This window comes from Phacochoerus africanus, chromosome 13, assembly GCF_016906955.1.
Source record: "Phacochoerus africanus isolate WHEZ1 chromosome 13, ROS_Pafr_v1, whole genome shotgun sequence".
NCBI lineage: Eukaryota > Metazoa > Chordata > Mammalia > Artiodactyla > Suidae > Phacochoerus > Phacochoerus africanus.
The window spans coordinates 64,842,805-64,858,322 of NC_062556.1; the positions used below are offsets into that span (position 1 = coordinate 64,842,805).

Consider the following 15,518-nt stretch of genomic DNA (forward strand, 5'->3'; position numbering starts at 1 on the left):
TCGGCGGTTTGGGGCTCCTGACAGCTCCACACAGCTCCGCCACCGGCGGACGCAGCCTCGTCTCGTGCTTCCACGTTATCCTATCAGAGACGGGGCGGGGCGGTGACCTCCCCAGCCTATCAGCGCGAACCACGACCCAGTCGAGCCCAGTAGGAGAGCGGCCGGGAAGAAGGCGATTGGGCGGCGGCGGTGCTCGGGGCGTAGCGCCGCCCGGGCGCCGCCCACCGCTGCCTTCCTCCACTGGGCGCCAGCCGCCTTAGGCCCGAGCGAGAGCCGACGGCGGGCGGGTGCAGCTACAGCCGGAGTGCCGGCGGGGGCTCGTGGGCCCCGCACCTTTACACTTCCTCACCGCCCGCGTCCTCGGACATGGTGGCCCCCGGCTCTGTGACCAGCCGGCTGGGCTCGGTATTCCCCTTCTTGTTGGTCCTGGTGGACCTGCAGTACGAAGGTGAGTCGTGTCTGCCCCGGCCGGAGGAGCGGACTCCCGGGCCAGGCCTCCCGGCGCTTCTCCGTCTGCGTCCGGGCGCGAGTCTCAGGGCGGCCCGGGACGTGGAGCGGGAGCCGGGCACTCCGCGGCCCGACCTGGGCCTGAGCCCGCCCCTGGGCCGGGGCCGGCGCCCGGTTCCGGGTTTGTCTGGGGAAGAGGTGCGGGCACCAGCGGGCCTCGGAGCTGGGACAGCGGGTTTGGAGTGAGGACCGGGGGCCGAAGGGGTCCGGAAGCGGGGTACCGGGCAGTCACTTCTGGAGCGTCCTGGGACGCGGAGACCTGAGCAGCCATCGGGTCCCGGTCTCGCTGGGCGCCTGGGGACTCTTGGTCAGTGGTGCTGGGAGGAGGCGGTAAAGGTGGCCGAAAGGGAGGCTTCTTTCACTTTGGAGTTCCGGGCGGGGTGGGGTGGGGAGAGTGTCCGGCCGAGCAAAGTGAGGAGGACAGTGTTAACTTGTAAAAAGTGAGTAACGATCACACTGCTCTGTGTTGTGTATAGAAGTTGTTAGTTGGGTGCGTTAAGGAGCCGGTGCTGGAATTCAGGCTCCCGGCGGGCAAGGCACTAAGTTTGTGGTTTTCAGTTCCCAGCCTGCTGTCATTCAACTTCCCTTTAACGAGTTCTCTGGAAAAACGTCCTCTTAAAAAGATGCCAACGCTTACGTTTCACTCCAGTCCTACAGTTTGGAATGTTGGCTGCTCTAACAGAATAGCAAAAATAAGAGAGCTGCCCCGTCTTGGTTGTCATTGGCAGGGGTAAGAATTAAAGCTCCAAGAGCCTATTGAACTGATGCTTGTGGCTTGGTTACTCTGCGAAATACTTGAGTATAATGACATATCATGTGCGCTGATCTATTTTCATCCCCATGTATAGGCTAGTCGTCAAGGGGGTCAGGTTCAACCTTTTACTATTGGGCTTAATATTAGAGGGAGTGAAGAGCTGAAGTTGGGCATTGTTCCTGGTAAAACCCCACAGTTATCAACTTAAAAAAATAACCCTCTCCAATTTTTAGGTTTCATTCATGGCAGTGTTGGGGTTTTTTGTCTTTGTTTTTTTTGGTGAGGGGGCTTCCCCTGGGGACCATATATTTTTTGAACCCCAAATCGGAATATGTAGCCTGACAGCCCTGAGAGAAAGAATTTGACGGGCTGCCCCAGGAAATCTGTGGAATTGGAATTTTAATGCCTGGACCACTTTAATATAGGTCACATATTCCAGTTCTCTTGAGTTTTCCAAAGTTCACACCTCCCACCTGGTCAAGTGTAGCTTAATGTTCAGTTACCATTAATTAATTTTGGTCATTTAAGAGAAAGTTGCTCTGAGTTCTAGTTAACGTCAATTACTTTTTAAGTTACCAAGGTGCACACTTTTGTATGATCTGCTTTTTCCACAAGCTTGTAGAATTTCTGTTCTGTGTGATTCTGTAGGTCATTTCTTCCCCATGGTATTTTTCAGAAGAAAAACTTCAGCAGAGAGCTTTTCTCTACAGGAAGCATTGGTTACATTTCTTAGGGGGCCAGAGTGCTGTCTTCTTTAGGGGCTTGGGACAGGTAGTAGGGAAGAAAGGAGAAAGATCTTAAATTTGTCGAAGGGCTGCTGTGTACCAGGTGCTCTGCTAGGCTCTTTGCTCTAAGCTGTCTCTCATACATGGAGGAATGTGATGCTATTTCTATTTTACAAAGAAAGAACGGAGGCTCCAGGAGTTTAATTAAATTGGATAAGTTCACAAAGCTGTTAATTCTAAGAGCTGCAAGTTGAACTCAGGTTATTTGACTCTGAAGTTCATCTTGTGTGTGAGCTGGAGACAGAAGTGCTTTGCGGCATCCTATGGGCCCAGTCATTTGTAAGTGGTGGCAGCTGAGAAAAATCAGCATTTTTTCGTTGGTTTGCCACCAGCAGTAAAGAACAGGAAGGTGATTTCCTGACATGTTTAACACAGTGGTTCTCAGGCTTGAGTGTGCATCAGAATCTCACCCGGAGGGCTGGCTTATTTATTTATTTATTTATTGAGGCTGTGCCCCTTTGGAAGTTCCTGAGGCTGGGTTTGAACCTGAGCCACAGCAGTGATAGTGCCGAACCCTTAACTGCCAGGCCACCAGGGAACTCATGGAGAGCTTTTTAAAAAGCAGTGCAGGGCCTCACACCCCCAATTTTTGATTCAGTATGTCTAGGTGGCACCTGAAATTTTGCATTTCTAGAAAGAAAGCACTAGTGAGAATCACTGTTATAATAGATTACATAGAGGAGTTAAATTAGGTATCTGTTATATTTGTTGATGGGGATATAAAGATAAGAAAGAACCTCTGACTTTCCTTAGCAAAGTGTTGGTGGCTCCAGTTTTACCAAAGAAGTTCTGTGTCTAGGTTCTCTACCCTCAAAGTCCTTTTGGAGGCATTCTGAACTGCATGATTCCACTGTTAGGTCCAAGGCTTGGAGAGAGAAAGAGTGGTTGTGAGAAGAGTGAATGTGAAACAGAGTTGCATGCGGTAGATAGAGCCAGTCACTAGTAATTGGCTTAGTAATTAGCCTAGTTTTTTTCTGATTTGAAAATACTTTTTTTTTTTTTTTTCTGGGCTTTTCTGTTAATTGTAAGTCAGAGAAAGAAGCTATGTAATAGGCTCATGAATTCAAAGGTTCGATCTTTTAGCACTCCTTTTCAAAAAGGCCTTTGAATAGAGGGAAATCTAAAGTACAAGTTTAGGAATAGAATTTTTGGAGCAGAAAGAAAACTTTAGTAGTATCTACTTTAGTATTCTCATGTTACAGATAAGGAAGCAATTTTAATTCTCTGCTAATGGTTTGTTCTGTTTGGTGACTTAAGTAGGAACACAACCTGGGAACCAAACCTCCTTTTATCTCTTTTTCTTCCTTAACATTCTTTTTGGACTCAGTTTGTCTTTATTTCACTGAACTAAAAAGAAACGTTGAGGAGTTCCTGTCGTGGCTCAGTGACCCCGACTAGTATCCATGAGGACATGGGTTCAATCCCTGGCCTCACCCAGTGGATCGTTGCCATGAGCTGTGGTGTAGGTAGCAGACTCAGCTTGGATCTGGCGTTGCTGTGGCTGGGGTGTAGTCCGGCAGCTGCAGCTCCAAATTTGACCCCTAGCCTTGGGAACTTCTATATGCCGCACATGTGGCCCTACAAAGACAAAAAATAAATAAAATAAAGAAGAAGAGTTGAAAAATCATATGAGTAGCAAAGATGGCGATACTTTTTATACGAACCTAATTTACTGAAAGTATGTTTTGTGTTCTCTAGGATAATCTTGACCTTATTTAAATGTGGGAAGAATAAAGTAGCAAAAATGAATGACTTTAGTAATTTATATACTGTAGTCCCCCCCTCACCTGCGGTTTCACTTTTTTTTGTTTCAGTTACTTGTGGTCAACCATGGTCCAAAAATATTAAGTGGGAAATTCCAGAAATGAACAACTCATGGGTGTTAGATTGATTGCGAAGCTTTCTGAGTAGCGTGATGCAATCTCGGCACTGTTTTGCTCAGTCGTGAACCATCCCTTTGTCCCGTGTATCCCATCTGCTAGTCACCTAGTAGTCATCTAGATTATCAGTGGTATCGCAGGCCTTGTGTTCAGGTAACCCTTATTTTACTTAATAATGGCCCTGAAGTGCAAGCCTTGTGATGCTGACAATTGGAAAGTCGGGATATGCCAGAGAGAAACGGTAAAGTGCTTCCTTAAAGTGAAAGTTCTTGATTTAGTAAGGAAAAAACCATTGTATGCTGGGGTTTCTAAGATCGGCGGTAAGAGTGATCTTCTATCTGCGCAATTGTAAAAAAAGGAAAAAGAAATTTGTGTTAGTTTGGCTGTTGCGCCTGAGACTGCAAAGGTTGTGACCACAGTGTGTGATAAAGTGCTAGTTAAGATGGAAAAGGCATTGTATTTGTACAATAAGACATTTTGAGGAGAGAGTGACCATATTCACATCTTTTATTACAGTATATTGTTATAATTGTTTCATGTTATTGTTGTAGATCTCTTACTGTGCCTAATTTATAAATCAAACTTTATCATAGGTGTGTATGTATAGGAAAAGCATAGTGTATAGATAGGGTTCAGTACTATCAGTGGTATCCACCGGGGGTCTTGAAATGTATTCGCTGGGGATAAGCTGGGGACTCTTGTAGACTAAGTATTCTAATGGATGGACAGACAGCTTCTGGAATTATATGAAATTCACTTAATGATATAGGTTATGGTTAGCAGCAGTGCCCAAGTCCCAAGTTCACTTGACTAGTTGGCATTTGCTGCGTGAGTGCCCAGAAATGCAGTAGTTTAGATGCTGTGGGACAGGGAAAGTTGTTCAGAAAAGGAAATGCCCTGTAGTAATTAGGCTTTACCCTCCCATGTGAAGTTAATTAATTGCAGGTAAGTTTAATTTCTGTAGCCATAGTGTTCCTTTGATTATTGTCCACCGTTTGTTAATCTTTGATTATATGGAAATATTGTGTGAACCTGGTCACCTGCTCTTAATGAAAACATCACTTCAACCATAAGTTGATTTTTCTTTTACAATATTTGGAATGCTGCTTTTCTTTAAAAGTAAAACTTAAAAATTTGGAGTTCCCGTCGTGGAGCAGTGGTTAACGAATCTGACTAGGAACCATGAGGTTGCAGGTTTGATCCCTGGCCTCGATCAGTGGGTTAAGGATCCGGCATTGCCGTGAGCTGTGGTGTAGGTCGCAGACGTGGCTCGGATCCCGAGTTGCTGTGGCTTTGACGTAGGCCAGTGGCTACAGCTCCGATTAGACCCCTAGCCTGGGAACTTCCATGTGCCGCCAGAGCAGCCCTAGAAAAGGCAAAAAGACAAAAATAAATAAATAAAATAAAGGTAAAACTTAAAAATCTTTTGGGTTTGTATTATGGAGTTCTGGAATATGGGAAGACTCAGCAGAGGCGTCACTGTAGTGCTCTTTGGTGAGGTAGTGTAGTATAGAGATCTTGGGTTTTGTTCATGCTTTGAGTTTACAAACCACTTGGAGATATAAAACATGCTTTGTGACACATCTGTGTCCCCTTCCCTCCTTTCTCAGTTTAGATTTAGTGGTCCATCTGGTAGTCCCGCCATTGCAGACACCCTTTGGTTTTCTCGCCCCTGTGCTCTTTTGTTTCACTCATTTGGCAAAACTTGAACTAATCAAATCCAGCTTGGGCAGCTTGTTTGTCAACCTCAGAGCTGAATGTGGATGGAAAAAAATGAAGATAATCTTGGTGACTAGTCTCCTTTTAAGCATATGATCTCTGTTTCAAATAAATGCACACACAATACTGCTAACATTCCTACAATTCCCTAGTATGTTTGTTCTTGAAAAGCAGTGTCTCACACCTTTTCCTCTTTCCTTGAATCTCCCATTTCATCCCTCCTTTCCTTTCGTCCATTGCCTCATTATTTTAGATCTTGTCTGTTGAGAAAAGGAAAGCCATCACAGGTCAGTTTTCTCTTCTTTCTAGCACTAAATTTGCTAGCCTACCCGCTTATACTCACTCTGCTACTTTTCTTATACTGGTGAATAAAGCACCTCTATTCCTGGCAGATCCAGTTCCTGTACTTATGCCCTGAATTCCATTTCTCGCCATCTGAAAATATTGGGTTTATGGTTACTGTGTTTCTCCTGTATCATCACTTTGTTCCTCTGCTGGTTGTTGACATCAGCACCCAACATGCTGTAGAGTTTCCATCTTATTCTCTTCTTTGATGCAATGTGTTGCTTCAGCTACTGAACAGTATCATTGTTTCTCTTGACAGCAGAACTTGGAGTTGTTGGTAGTCTCTCTCTGTCCTCTTGCTCTGTTCTCAACACAGTACCCCACCAATATTGCAAAGCCTTCTTTATCTAACTCCTGTTTACCCATCTCTTTTTATCTTAATCTTCTCCATCACTAGGTTCCCACCACATCAACTTTACTTCCAAAGACCAAGCTCATTTTCTGAGTGTCTTTATTCTTGTTGTTCCTACCTTCTAGAAAGCTGTTCTCTGATAACTTCAAATGAGCATTCATATTGCAGCCCTAAAATACTATGTAAAAAGAAACACTCTCTAGGTCAGTTAATACTCTCCTTTTACCTTTTTTGCATTTTCTTCATGAAACTTAACATTGTCTTGAATTTCCTCATTTGTATTTCTTGTCAGTCTGTTCCTCTAGTATATAAGCTTTATGGAAAGCATCCTTGTCTGTACCTAAAACACGTTGACGTAAAGTACATGTGCAATAAATGTTTTCAAAATGGATAAGTAAGGTTGACTGTTTGAACTTTTTTTTTTGTATGGACTGTTTTATTTATTTATTTATCTATTTATTTATATTTTCGACCTTAAGTTATGCTCTAATTATTTTTTTAAAAAATTTACTGGAATATAGTTGATTTACAAAGTTGTCTTAATTTTAGACATTCGGAAAAGTAAATCGTATAGATATATATGTAAAATCTCCTTTTCAGATTGTTTTCCACGTAGAGTATTACACAGTACTAGTGAATTTCCCTGTGCTATACAGTAGGTCCTTGTTCCCCATCCATTTTATACATACTAGAGTATATATCAATCCCAGCCCTCTAATTTATCCCCCTCCCACCCCACATTTCCCCTTTGGTTAATTTAGGCTTGGTTTTGGAATTTTTGAGTCTGTTTCTATTTTGTAAGTTCTGTTGTATCATTTTTATTAGAGTCCACGTATTAGTGGTCTCATATAATAATTTGTTTTTGTCTGACTTCACTTAGTATGATAATTTCTAGATCCAACCATGTTATTGCAAATGGCATTATTTTGTGCTTTTTTATTTTTTAATTTTTAAATTTTATTTATTTATTTGCTTTTTAGGGCCACAACTGCAGCACATGGGAGTTCCCAGGCTAGGGGTCAAATTGGAACTGCAGCTTCCAGCCTTCACCACAGCCACAGCAATGGAGGATCCAAGCTGCATCTGTGACCTGTACCACAGCTCAGGGCAACACCAGATCCTTAACCCATTGAGCAAGGCCAGAGATTGAACCTGCCACCTCATGGATACTAGTCTGGTTCATTGTCACTGCACCACCATGGGAATCCCTATTTCATGCTTTTTTATGGCTGGGTAACATTCCATTGTATATATGTACCACATCTTCTTTATCCAGTCCTCTGTTGATGGACATTTAGGCTGCTTCCTTGTCCTGGCTATTGTAAATAGTGCTTCACTAAACATTGGGGTGCATGTATCATTTCCAATTATGGTTTTCTCTGGATATATGTCCAGGAGTGGGATTGCTAGATCATATGGTAGTTCTATATTTAGTTTTTTAAAGAACCTCCATACTGTTTTTCTACAGTGGTTGTACCAGCAGTGTAGGAGACTTCCCTTTTCTTCACACCCCCTCCGGCACTTATTGTTTGTAGACTTTTTGATGATGGCCATTCTGATTGGTGTGAGGTGATGCCTTGTAGTTTTGATTTACATTTCTCTAATAGTTAGTGATGTTGTGTCTTTTCATGTGCTTTTTGTCAATCTGTTTTCTTTTGAGAAATGTCTGTTTAGGTCTTCTGCCTGTTTTTTGATTGGGTTGTTTGTTTTTCTGGTATAAAGCTGTATGAGATGTTTGTATATTTTAGAGATTAATCCCTTGTCAGTCACTTTGTTTGCAAAGATTTTTTTCCCATTTTGTAGGTTGTCTTTTTGTCTCATTAATGGTTTCCTTTGCTGTGCAAAAACTTTTAAGCTTAATTGGGCCCCATTTGTTTATTTTTGTTTTTATTTTTATTCTAGGATGTGGATCAGAAAAATATTGCTGCAGTCTATGTCAGAGTGTTCTGCCTATATTTTTCTCTAAGAATTTTATAATATCTGGCCTTACATTTAGGTCTTTAATCCATTTTGATTTTATTTTTGTGTAAGGGGTTGGAAAGTGTTCTAATTTCATTCTTTTACATGTAGCTGTCCAGTTTTCCCAGCACCACTTATTGAAGAGATTGTCTTCTCTCCTTTATCTTAGATTAATTGACCATATGTGTGTGGGTTTATTTCTGGGCTTCTGTACTTTTCTGCTGATCTATATGTCTGTTTTTTATACCAGTACCATACTGTTTTGATGACCGGAACTTTGTACTGTAGTCTGAAGCCAACAAGCCAGATTTCTCCAGTTCCATTTTTCTTTCTCTAGATTGCTTTGGCTGTTTGGGGTCTTTTGTGTTACCATAAAATGTAAATTTTTTTGGTCTAGTTCTGTGAAAAGTGCTGTTGGTAATATAACAGGGATTGCACTGAATCTGTCAATTGCCTGGGGTATGATAGTCATTTTGATATTGATTCTTCCAGTCCAAGAACATGGTATATCATCCCACCTGTTTGTGTCATCTTTGATATCTCTCAACAGTGTCCTATAGTTCTCAAGAGTGCTGGTCTTGTGCCTCCTTAGGTAGGTTTATTCCTAGGTATTTTATTCTTTTTGATGCCATGGTAAATGTTTCCTTACTTTCTTTTTCTGATCTTTCATTTTTAGTGTATAGGAATGCAAGAGATTTCTGTATATTAATTTTATATCCTGTGACTTTACCAAATTCATTGATGATCTCTAGTAGTTTTCTGGTAGCTTCTTTAGGGTTTTGTATGTATAGTATCATGTCATCTGCAAACTGACAATTTTACTTCTTCTTTTCCGATTTGGATTCCTCTTATTTCTTTTTCTTCTCTGATTGCCGTTGTTAGCTCCTCCAAAACTATGTTGAACAAAAGTGGTGAGAGTGGACATTCTTGTCTTGTTCCCTATCTCAGTGGAATTGCTTTCACCTTTTCACCATTGAGAGTAATGTTAGCTTGTGGGTTTGTCATATATGGCCTTTATTAGGTTGAGGTAGGTTCCCTCTTTGCCCACTTTCTGTAGAGTTCTTATCAAAAATGGGTGTTGGATTTTGTCAAAAGCTTTTTCAGCATCTATTGAGATGACCATGTGGTTTTTATTCTTTAATTTGTTGATGTGGTTTATAACACTGATTGATTTGCATAATTTGAAAAATCCTTGTATCCCTTAGACAAATCCCCCTTGATCATGGTGTATAATCCTTTTAATGTATTGTTGAATTCAGTTTGCTACTATTTTGTTGAGGATTTTTGCATCTGTGTTCATCAATGATGATGATCTGTAGTATTCATTTTTTTTGTGGTGTCTTTGTCTGGTTTTGGTATCAGGGTGATGGTAGCCTCATAGAATGTGCTTGAGAGTGTACGGACCATTTTAAACTTAGTTCCAAGTTGAAATTCCTTGAGCAGGGAATCCCATCACACCATTGATGTCTTCACAGTTAATTGAAATAGAGACTAATGTCCACGGAAATTGAGCACATCTGTTAACATTTTATTTTCCTGGTTTACCCAGGAAGATTTTGGTGCATTGTCCAGATGTACCTGCTACATGACTACTCAGCCTTTTCTTTCAGTTTGACTGTGTATACTTTTTTAGGTTAGAGTGATTGGAGAGAGATTCTTATGAGGTCTGCGGTTTCCAGCTCAGTATACTTTTATTGAAATTCTTTTGTCATTGGTCCTCACTTGACTGTAGAATTGCTAAGATAATGAACTTCCTCTGTCTTGCCGTGGCCAGATTCCACTGTTTTCTGTGTTTTTGCATGCAACTTTTTCCAGACTCTGCCCCATCTGGCTTTGATCTTGGATTTAGATAGGACTTTTTATAGATAGTACTTTTTTTCCCCCTTTTCTTTTTTAGAATAATCTCCTTTCCTCCTCCCTGGCATTCTAGGTGTTGCAGTCTCAACAACCACTTCCAGGCTTACTTCCATTCTGCCACCTGGCCTTAGTTTGAGCCTTAGCATCTCTGACCTTTAGTTCTTGCCTTTTTTTCAGTCTGGTTGGTTTTTCCAGTCTTGTTTGTGATTCTCAGCACATCATACTTTTAACCGTTCAACTTTATATTTATTAAAATTCTTTTTTTTCCCTCTAAAATGTGACATATTCTAATACTAACTTCAGTGAAAGACCTTGCTACTCCATTTTTTTTCTGCCCTTCCTGTGTATTTTGCTAACCTTTGATTAATGCTTGTTTATGGAGAAACCTATTTTCTAATGCTGCTTAGGAGATGGCATGATGTTTGGTTGCCTGATCTCTTAGAAAATAGGAGACGATTCTCCTTGTCACTATCTCCCAGGATGTAGTAAAGAAATAAAAATTATATGGTTCAAAATACACAGTATTTACAGTTTTTAAAAACATTAATATCTTTGAGTCTTTGGTAATATCAGTTTGATTTTATTTATAAGTGTAATTACGTCTCTTAGATTCTGTTAGTCTGATGAATTATTATACATTTAAGTAAGAAGGTACCTAGTTATATTCATCCAGTAAATATTGAGTGCCTACTTTGTGCAAGATACTAAACCAGGTGATATAAAGAAGAAACAGTTGATTCTCTCAAACTTGCTTTTGATCAGCTTTGGGACTTTGCGGGTTGAGAGAGGCAGGCACACTGTGAAGGTCAGCTTCCTGAGACTGTGGTGTTGCAAGGTGAAGTTGTGTGCTTCTGAGTCTGGGGTTGCACCGTCTAGTAGGAGCATAGAAGGGACTTTTCCCACCGTCTCACTGACGTTGTTAGGGAAAGTTTCACAACGGAACAAGCATTGGAGGGCAGGATCCTGCTGGAGGAGTGGAAATTTTCCAGGTAGGCAAGTGGGAAAGGCCTTTTCATGGAATAACACCTTTAAGGGGGGCAGTGTGAGAACTCATATGTTCAGGGACGTTCAGCCAGTTCATTATGTCACAGGAGTATAAAGTAAGAGGTGGAGGAGTGAGAAGTAGGCAGGCTGGACCCATATCCTGAGACCCGATCGCAAAGGGTCTTGTTGACCTTTTGATGTGAAGGGACTTAGATTGAATCTAGCCGGCAATGTGGAAATACTGTTGAATTTTTATTGGGAGTGCCTTTTGGGAGGATTGCTTTGGCAGCAGCATGGGGACTAGATTGGGAGGAAGGTGAGGGCAGAGCCCAGTTAGGAGGTGCACTGTCTCAGGGAGAAAGAGCACTTCACCATCACCGCTTACACTGCTAAGTTCTCTTATGGAAAAGGGACCGAGGTGCATCAGAAGACTGACTAATCACTAATTCTTCCTGGCTGATTGGAGGGGCCACAGAAATTTTGTAGATGAAGTGGTATTTACGTATCACATTGCTAAATGGAAATTATATTGGATAAAATTTTAACATAACAAAGATCTGAGTTTTATTTAAAAGGGACAGAGAATTGCTGGACACCTCTTTTAATCCTCGAAGGTAAGAGATGTTTAGTTTGAAAAGGAATTCAACCTTCAGAGGGGCAGGATGTGTGACTTTCTGGGGAGATACCCCATTATTTTATTTGAAGGGATATTACAAATTAAAGAACATAGATGGATGTTTTGGTACAACTTACAGAAAAGGTATAGGTAACGCCAATGTGTACGCACTGCCTTGGTGACCAGGAAAGTGACCGTGTGGCTGTTGGAAGCTAGTCCAAGGCTTAGCTCAACTGTACAGATGCCCCTGTGTTTGTTTGTAAGAGAGGTACTCTGCCTCATTAGATTCTTGAGGTCCCATCTTGTGCAAGTTGGTGACACCCAGTTCTTTGGATTTTATCTGCTCATTCAGTGCATATCATTTTTTCAGTGGCTGGTGTGTGCAGTTCTAGTGGGGACTGATTCGTCCTGTTTGCCGAGTGTAGCGCACATTCTGCTGCATCCTAGATAGCCTGAGGAATTTGGGATTTAGCTATGCTGTTGGTTCTGCAGCTTCATCAGTTCCTCAGAATACTTCCTTTCATGACACTGCTGAAGAAAATAGTAGGCAATGTCCTTCACAGCCACACCATTGGAGGTCAGAGCAGCAAGACACGGCCAGGTGGATGTAGGCGGCATAGAGCTCCAGGTGGATCTGGTGGGTGATGGCAGCTGCCAAGCCCTGGTAGTTGTTCTGGCACACCTGCGAGGCGGACTGGCTCATGGCAGGTGGCTGCAGAGGGTCCTCCAGGTTGCTGTGGGGAGGCGTTGGAGCGCTGATTGGGACCCAACCTTGTGAAGGTAGGAAACCGCTCTACTCCCAGTAAAAAATGTCTATGTGAAGTATGTCTAGCCGGAGGCAACGAAGTTTGCCAAAGCATTCTTGGCTCTCACTAGACTTCAGCCTGGAAGATTGGAAAGGATTGTGGCTAAAATGTTACATTCAGTGGTGCCTTGGGTGAGTGAGGCATACAAGGTTTAGTAACTGTGGGAAGGTTAGCCTGGTTTGTATGGGAAATGGTTCATGAGCTGTGCTGAAAAGAAAGGTAGGCTTTGGAACTGAATCTTGTTCTGACTGTTACTGTGAGTCTCCAGGCAGGTTGGTAACTTCTGTGAGCTTTAGTTTCCTCAGTTATAAAAGTATGAAGGATGTTCACTTTCCAGCTTTGTTGTAAAAATGAAGTGAACTGAATATACTGAAAGTATCCAGCACATAGTAGCTTCTTCGTTTCCTTCACTGTTACGCCTTTCCTGTTAAACATTTTCACGACTGGACAAGGACAGCACTGTGACTAATGGTTTATCTTTTTTTTTTAAAATTACTCAATGAATTTATTACATTTATAGTTGTACAATGATCATCACAATCCAGTTTCACAGAATTTCCGTCCCACAACCCCAGCGCATCCCCCCACTCCCCAAACTGTCTCCTTTGGAAACCATAAGTCTTTCAGAGTCTACGAGTCAGTGTCTGCTCTGCAAAGAAGTTCATTCTGTCCTTTTTTTTTGACTCCACATGTCAGTGAAAGCATTTGATGTTGGTGTGGCTGACTTCACTTAGCATGATAATTTCTAGGCCCATCATGTTGCTAAAAATGCTGTTATTTCTTTCCTTTTAATGGCTGAGTAATATTCCATTGTGTATATGTACCACATCTTCTTGATCCACTCCTCTGTCGATGGACATTTAGGTTGTTTCCATGTCTTGGCTATTGCAAATAGTGCTGCATTGAACATCGGAGTACATGTTTCTTTTCGAGTCATGGCTTTCTCTGCATAGATGCCCAGGAGTGGGATTGCTGGATCAAATGGTAGTTCTATGTTTAGTTTTCTGAGGAATCTCCATACTGTTTTCCACAGTGGTTGCACCAATTTACACTCCCACCAACAGTGTACTAGGGTTCCTTTTTCTCCCCACCGTCTCCAGCACTTACTATTTGTAGTCTTTTTGATGATGGCCATTCTGGCTGGTGTAAGGTGGTACCTCAGAGTGGCTTTGATTTGCATTTCTCTAAGAATGAATGATGCTGAACATCTTTTCATGTGTTTTTTGTCCATCTGTGTGTCTTCTTTGGAGAATTGTCTGTTTAGATCTTCTGCCCATTTTTTGATGGGGTTGTTTGTGTTTTTGGTATTTATTGAGCGGTAGGAGGTGTTTGTTAAATGTTGGAGATTAATCCCTTGTCAGTTGATTCATTTGCAAAGATTTTCTCCCATTCTGTGGGTTGTCTTTTTGTTTTGTTTAGGGTTTCCTTTGCTGTGCAGAAACTTTTAAGTTTAATTAGGTCCCATTTGTTTATTTTTGTTTTTATTATTATTACTCTAGGAGGTGGATCTGAGAAGATGTTGCTGTTGTTTATGTCAGAGAGTGTTTGGCCTATGTTTTCCTCTAAGAGTTTTAGAGTGTCTGGTCTTATATCTAGGTCCATTTTGAGTTTATTTTTGTGTATGGTGTAGGGAGTGTTCTGATTTCATTCTTTTACATGTGGCTGTCCAGTTTTCCCACTAATGGTTTATCTTGTACTCACATTTCTTCCACGAGCAGTCTGGAATCCTGTATTGAGTACATTGTTCTGATCTTCCCATTGAGAAAATGTAAATGGGAGCTGTTTGAAATCTTCCTGCTATTTTAAAGATTCCTAGTCCTCTCCCCCACATATTGAGAACACCCATCAACTTGCCCTCGTAATTGTTTTTGTTTTTGCTTTTTAGGGCCACATCTGTGGCCAGTGAAAGTTCCCAGACTAGGGGTCTAATCAGAGCTGTAGCCACTGGCCTGCGCCACAGTCACAGCAACACAGGATCCGAGCCTCCTCTGCAACCTACACCACGGCTCACAACAGTGCCAGATCCTTAACTCACTGAGTGAGGCCAGGGATCGAACCTGTGTCCTCACGGATACTAGTTGGGTTTGTTACCGCTGAGCCACGACGGGAACTCCTGTGCTTGTAATTAATTGTACATCATGGAATAGGGTGGCTCCTTTGACAGCCACAGACAGCATTTTCACCGTTCTTATTTCTAGTACATTCTCTAGTATCTTTTTTTTTTTTTTTTTTTGGTCTTTTTGCCATTTCTCGGGCCGCTCCCTCAGCATATGGAGGTTCCCAGGCTAGGGGTCTAATCGGAGCTGCAGCTGCCGGCCTACACCAGAGCCACAGCAACGCAGGATCTGAGCCGCGTCTGCAACCCATACCACAGCTCACGGCAACGCCGGATCCTTAACCCACTGAACAAGGGCAGGGATCGAACCCACAACCTCATGGTTCCTAGTTGGATTCGTTAACCACTGCGCCACGACTGAACTCCACTAGTATCATTTTAACATGGTTTCTGTATACATGTTTCTGCATGAGTGATGCACAATCTTTTATGTTTTATTCTAGGAGCTGTAAATAGTTATGGGTGCAGAGTTTATATTAAAACTTAACTTTAAAAAAACCAAAATGAACTATCTTTAATTGTTTTAATGTCCTTACTCTGTTCCTAAAAAGATTTAAAGTAAAACCATATTGTGGAAAATTCCACGCATTTACAAAGGTGGGGAATGGTATTATGAATCCCCATATATCCGTCTCCCAACTTTAACAGTTACTAACCCATGACCAATCTTATATCATTTATACCTGTGGATTATTTTGAAACATTTTACACAGTTTACATGCCCTCACTTCACTAATACACATTTTAGTATTTATAAAAGCTAAGGACTGCTTTAAATTTTAGAGTGTATATCATCTGTATTCACTACGGTATCTGATTATAATGCTGTAACTTTGAA

The 15,518-nt window shown here is 41.8% G+C and overlaps 1 protein-coding gene across 1 annotated transcript in view; it reads left to right on the forward strand.

Annotated features, from left to right (window-relative positions):
* Positions 1-237: 237 nt before the first annotated feature.
* The window catches only part of DNAJC3 (DnaJ heat shock protein family (Hsp40) member C3), a 79,709-nt gene continuing 64,428 nt past the window's right edge, over positions 238-15,518 (forward strand). Inside the window, exon 1 of the mRNA XM_047755740.1 lies at positions 238-448. Coding sequence (XP_047611696.1) covers positions 367-448 — 82 coding nt within the window. The 5' untranslated portion in view covers positions 238-366. The remainder of the gene's footprint in view (positions 449-15,518) is intronic.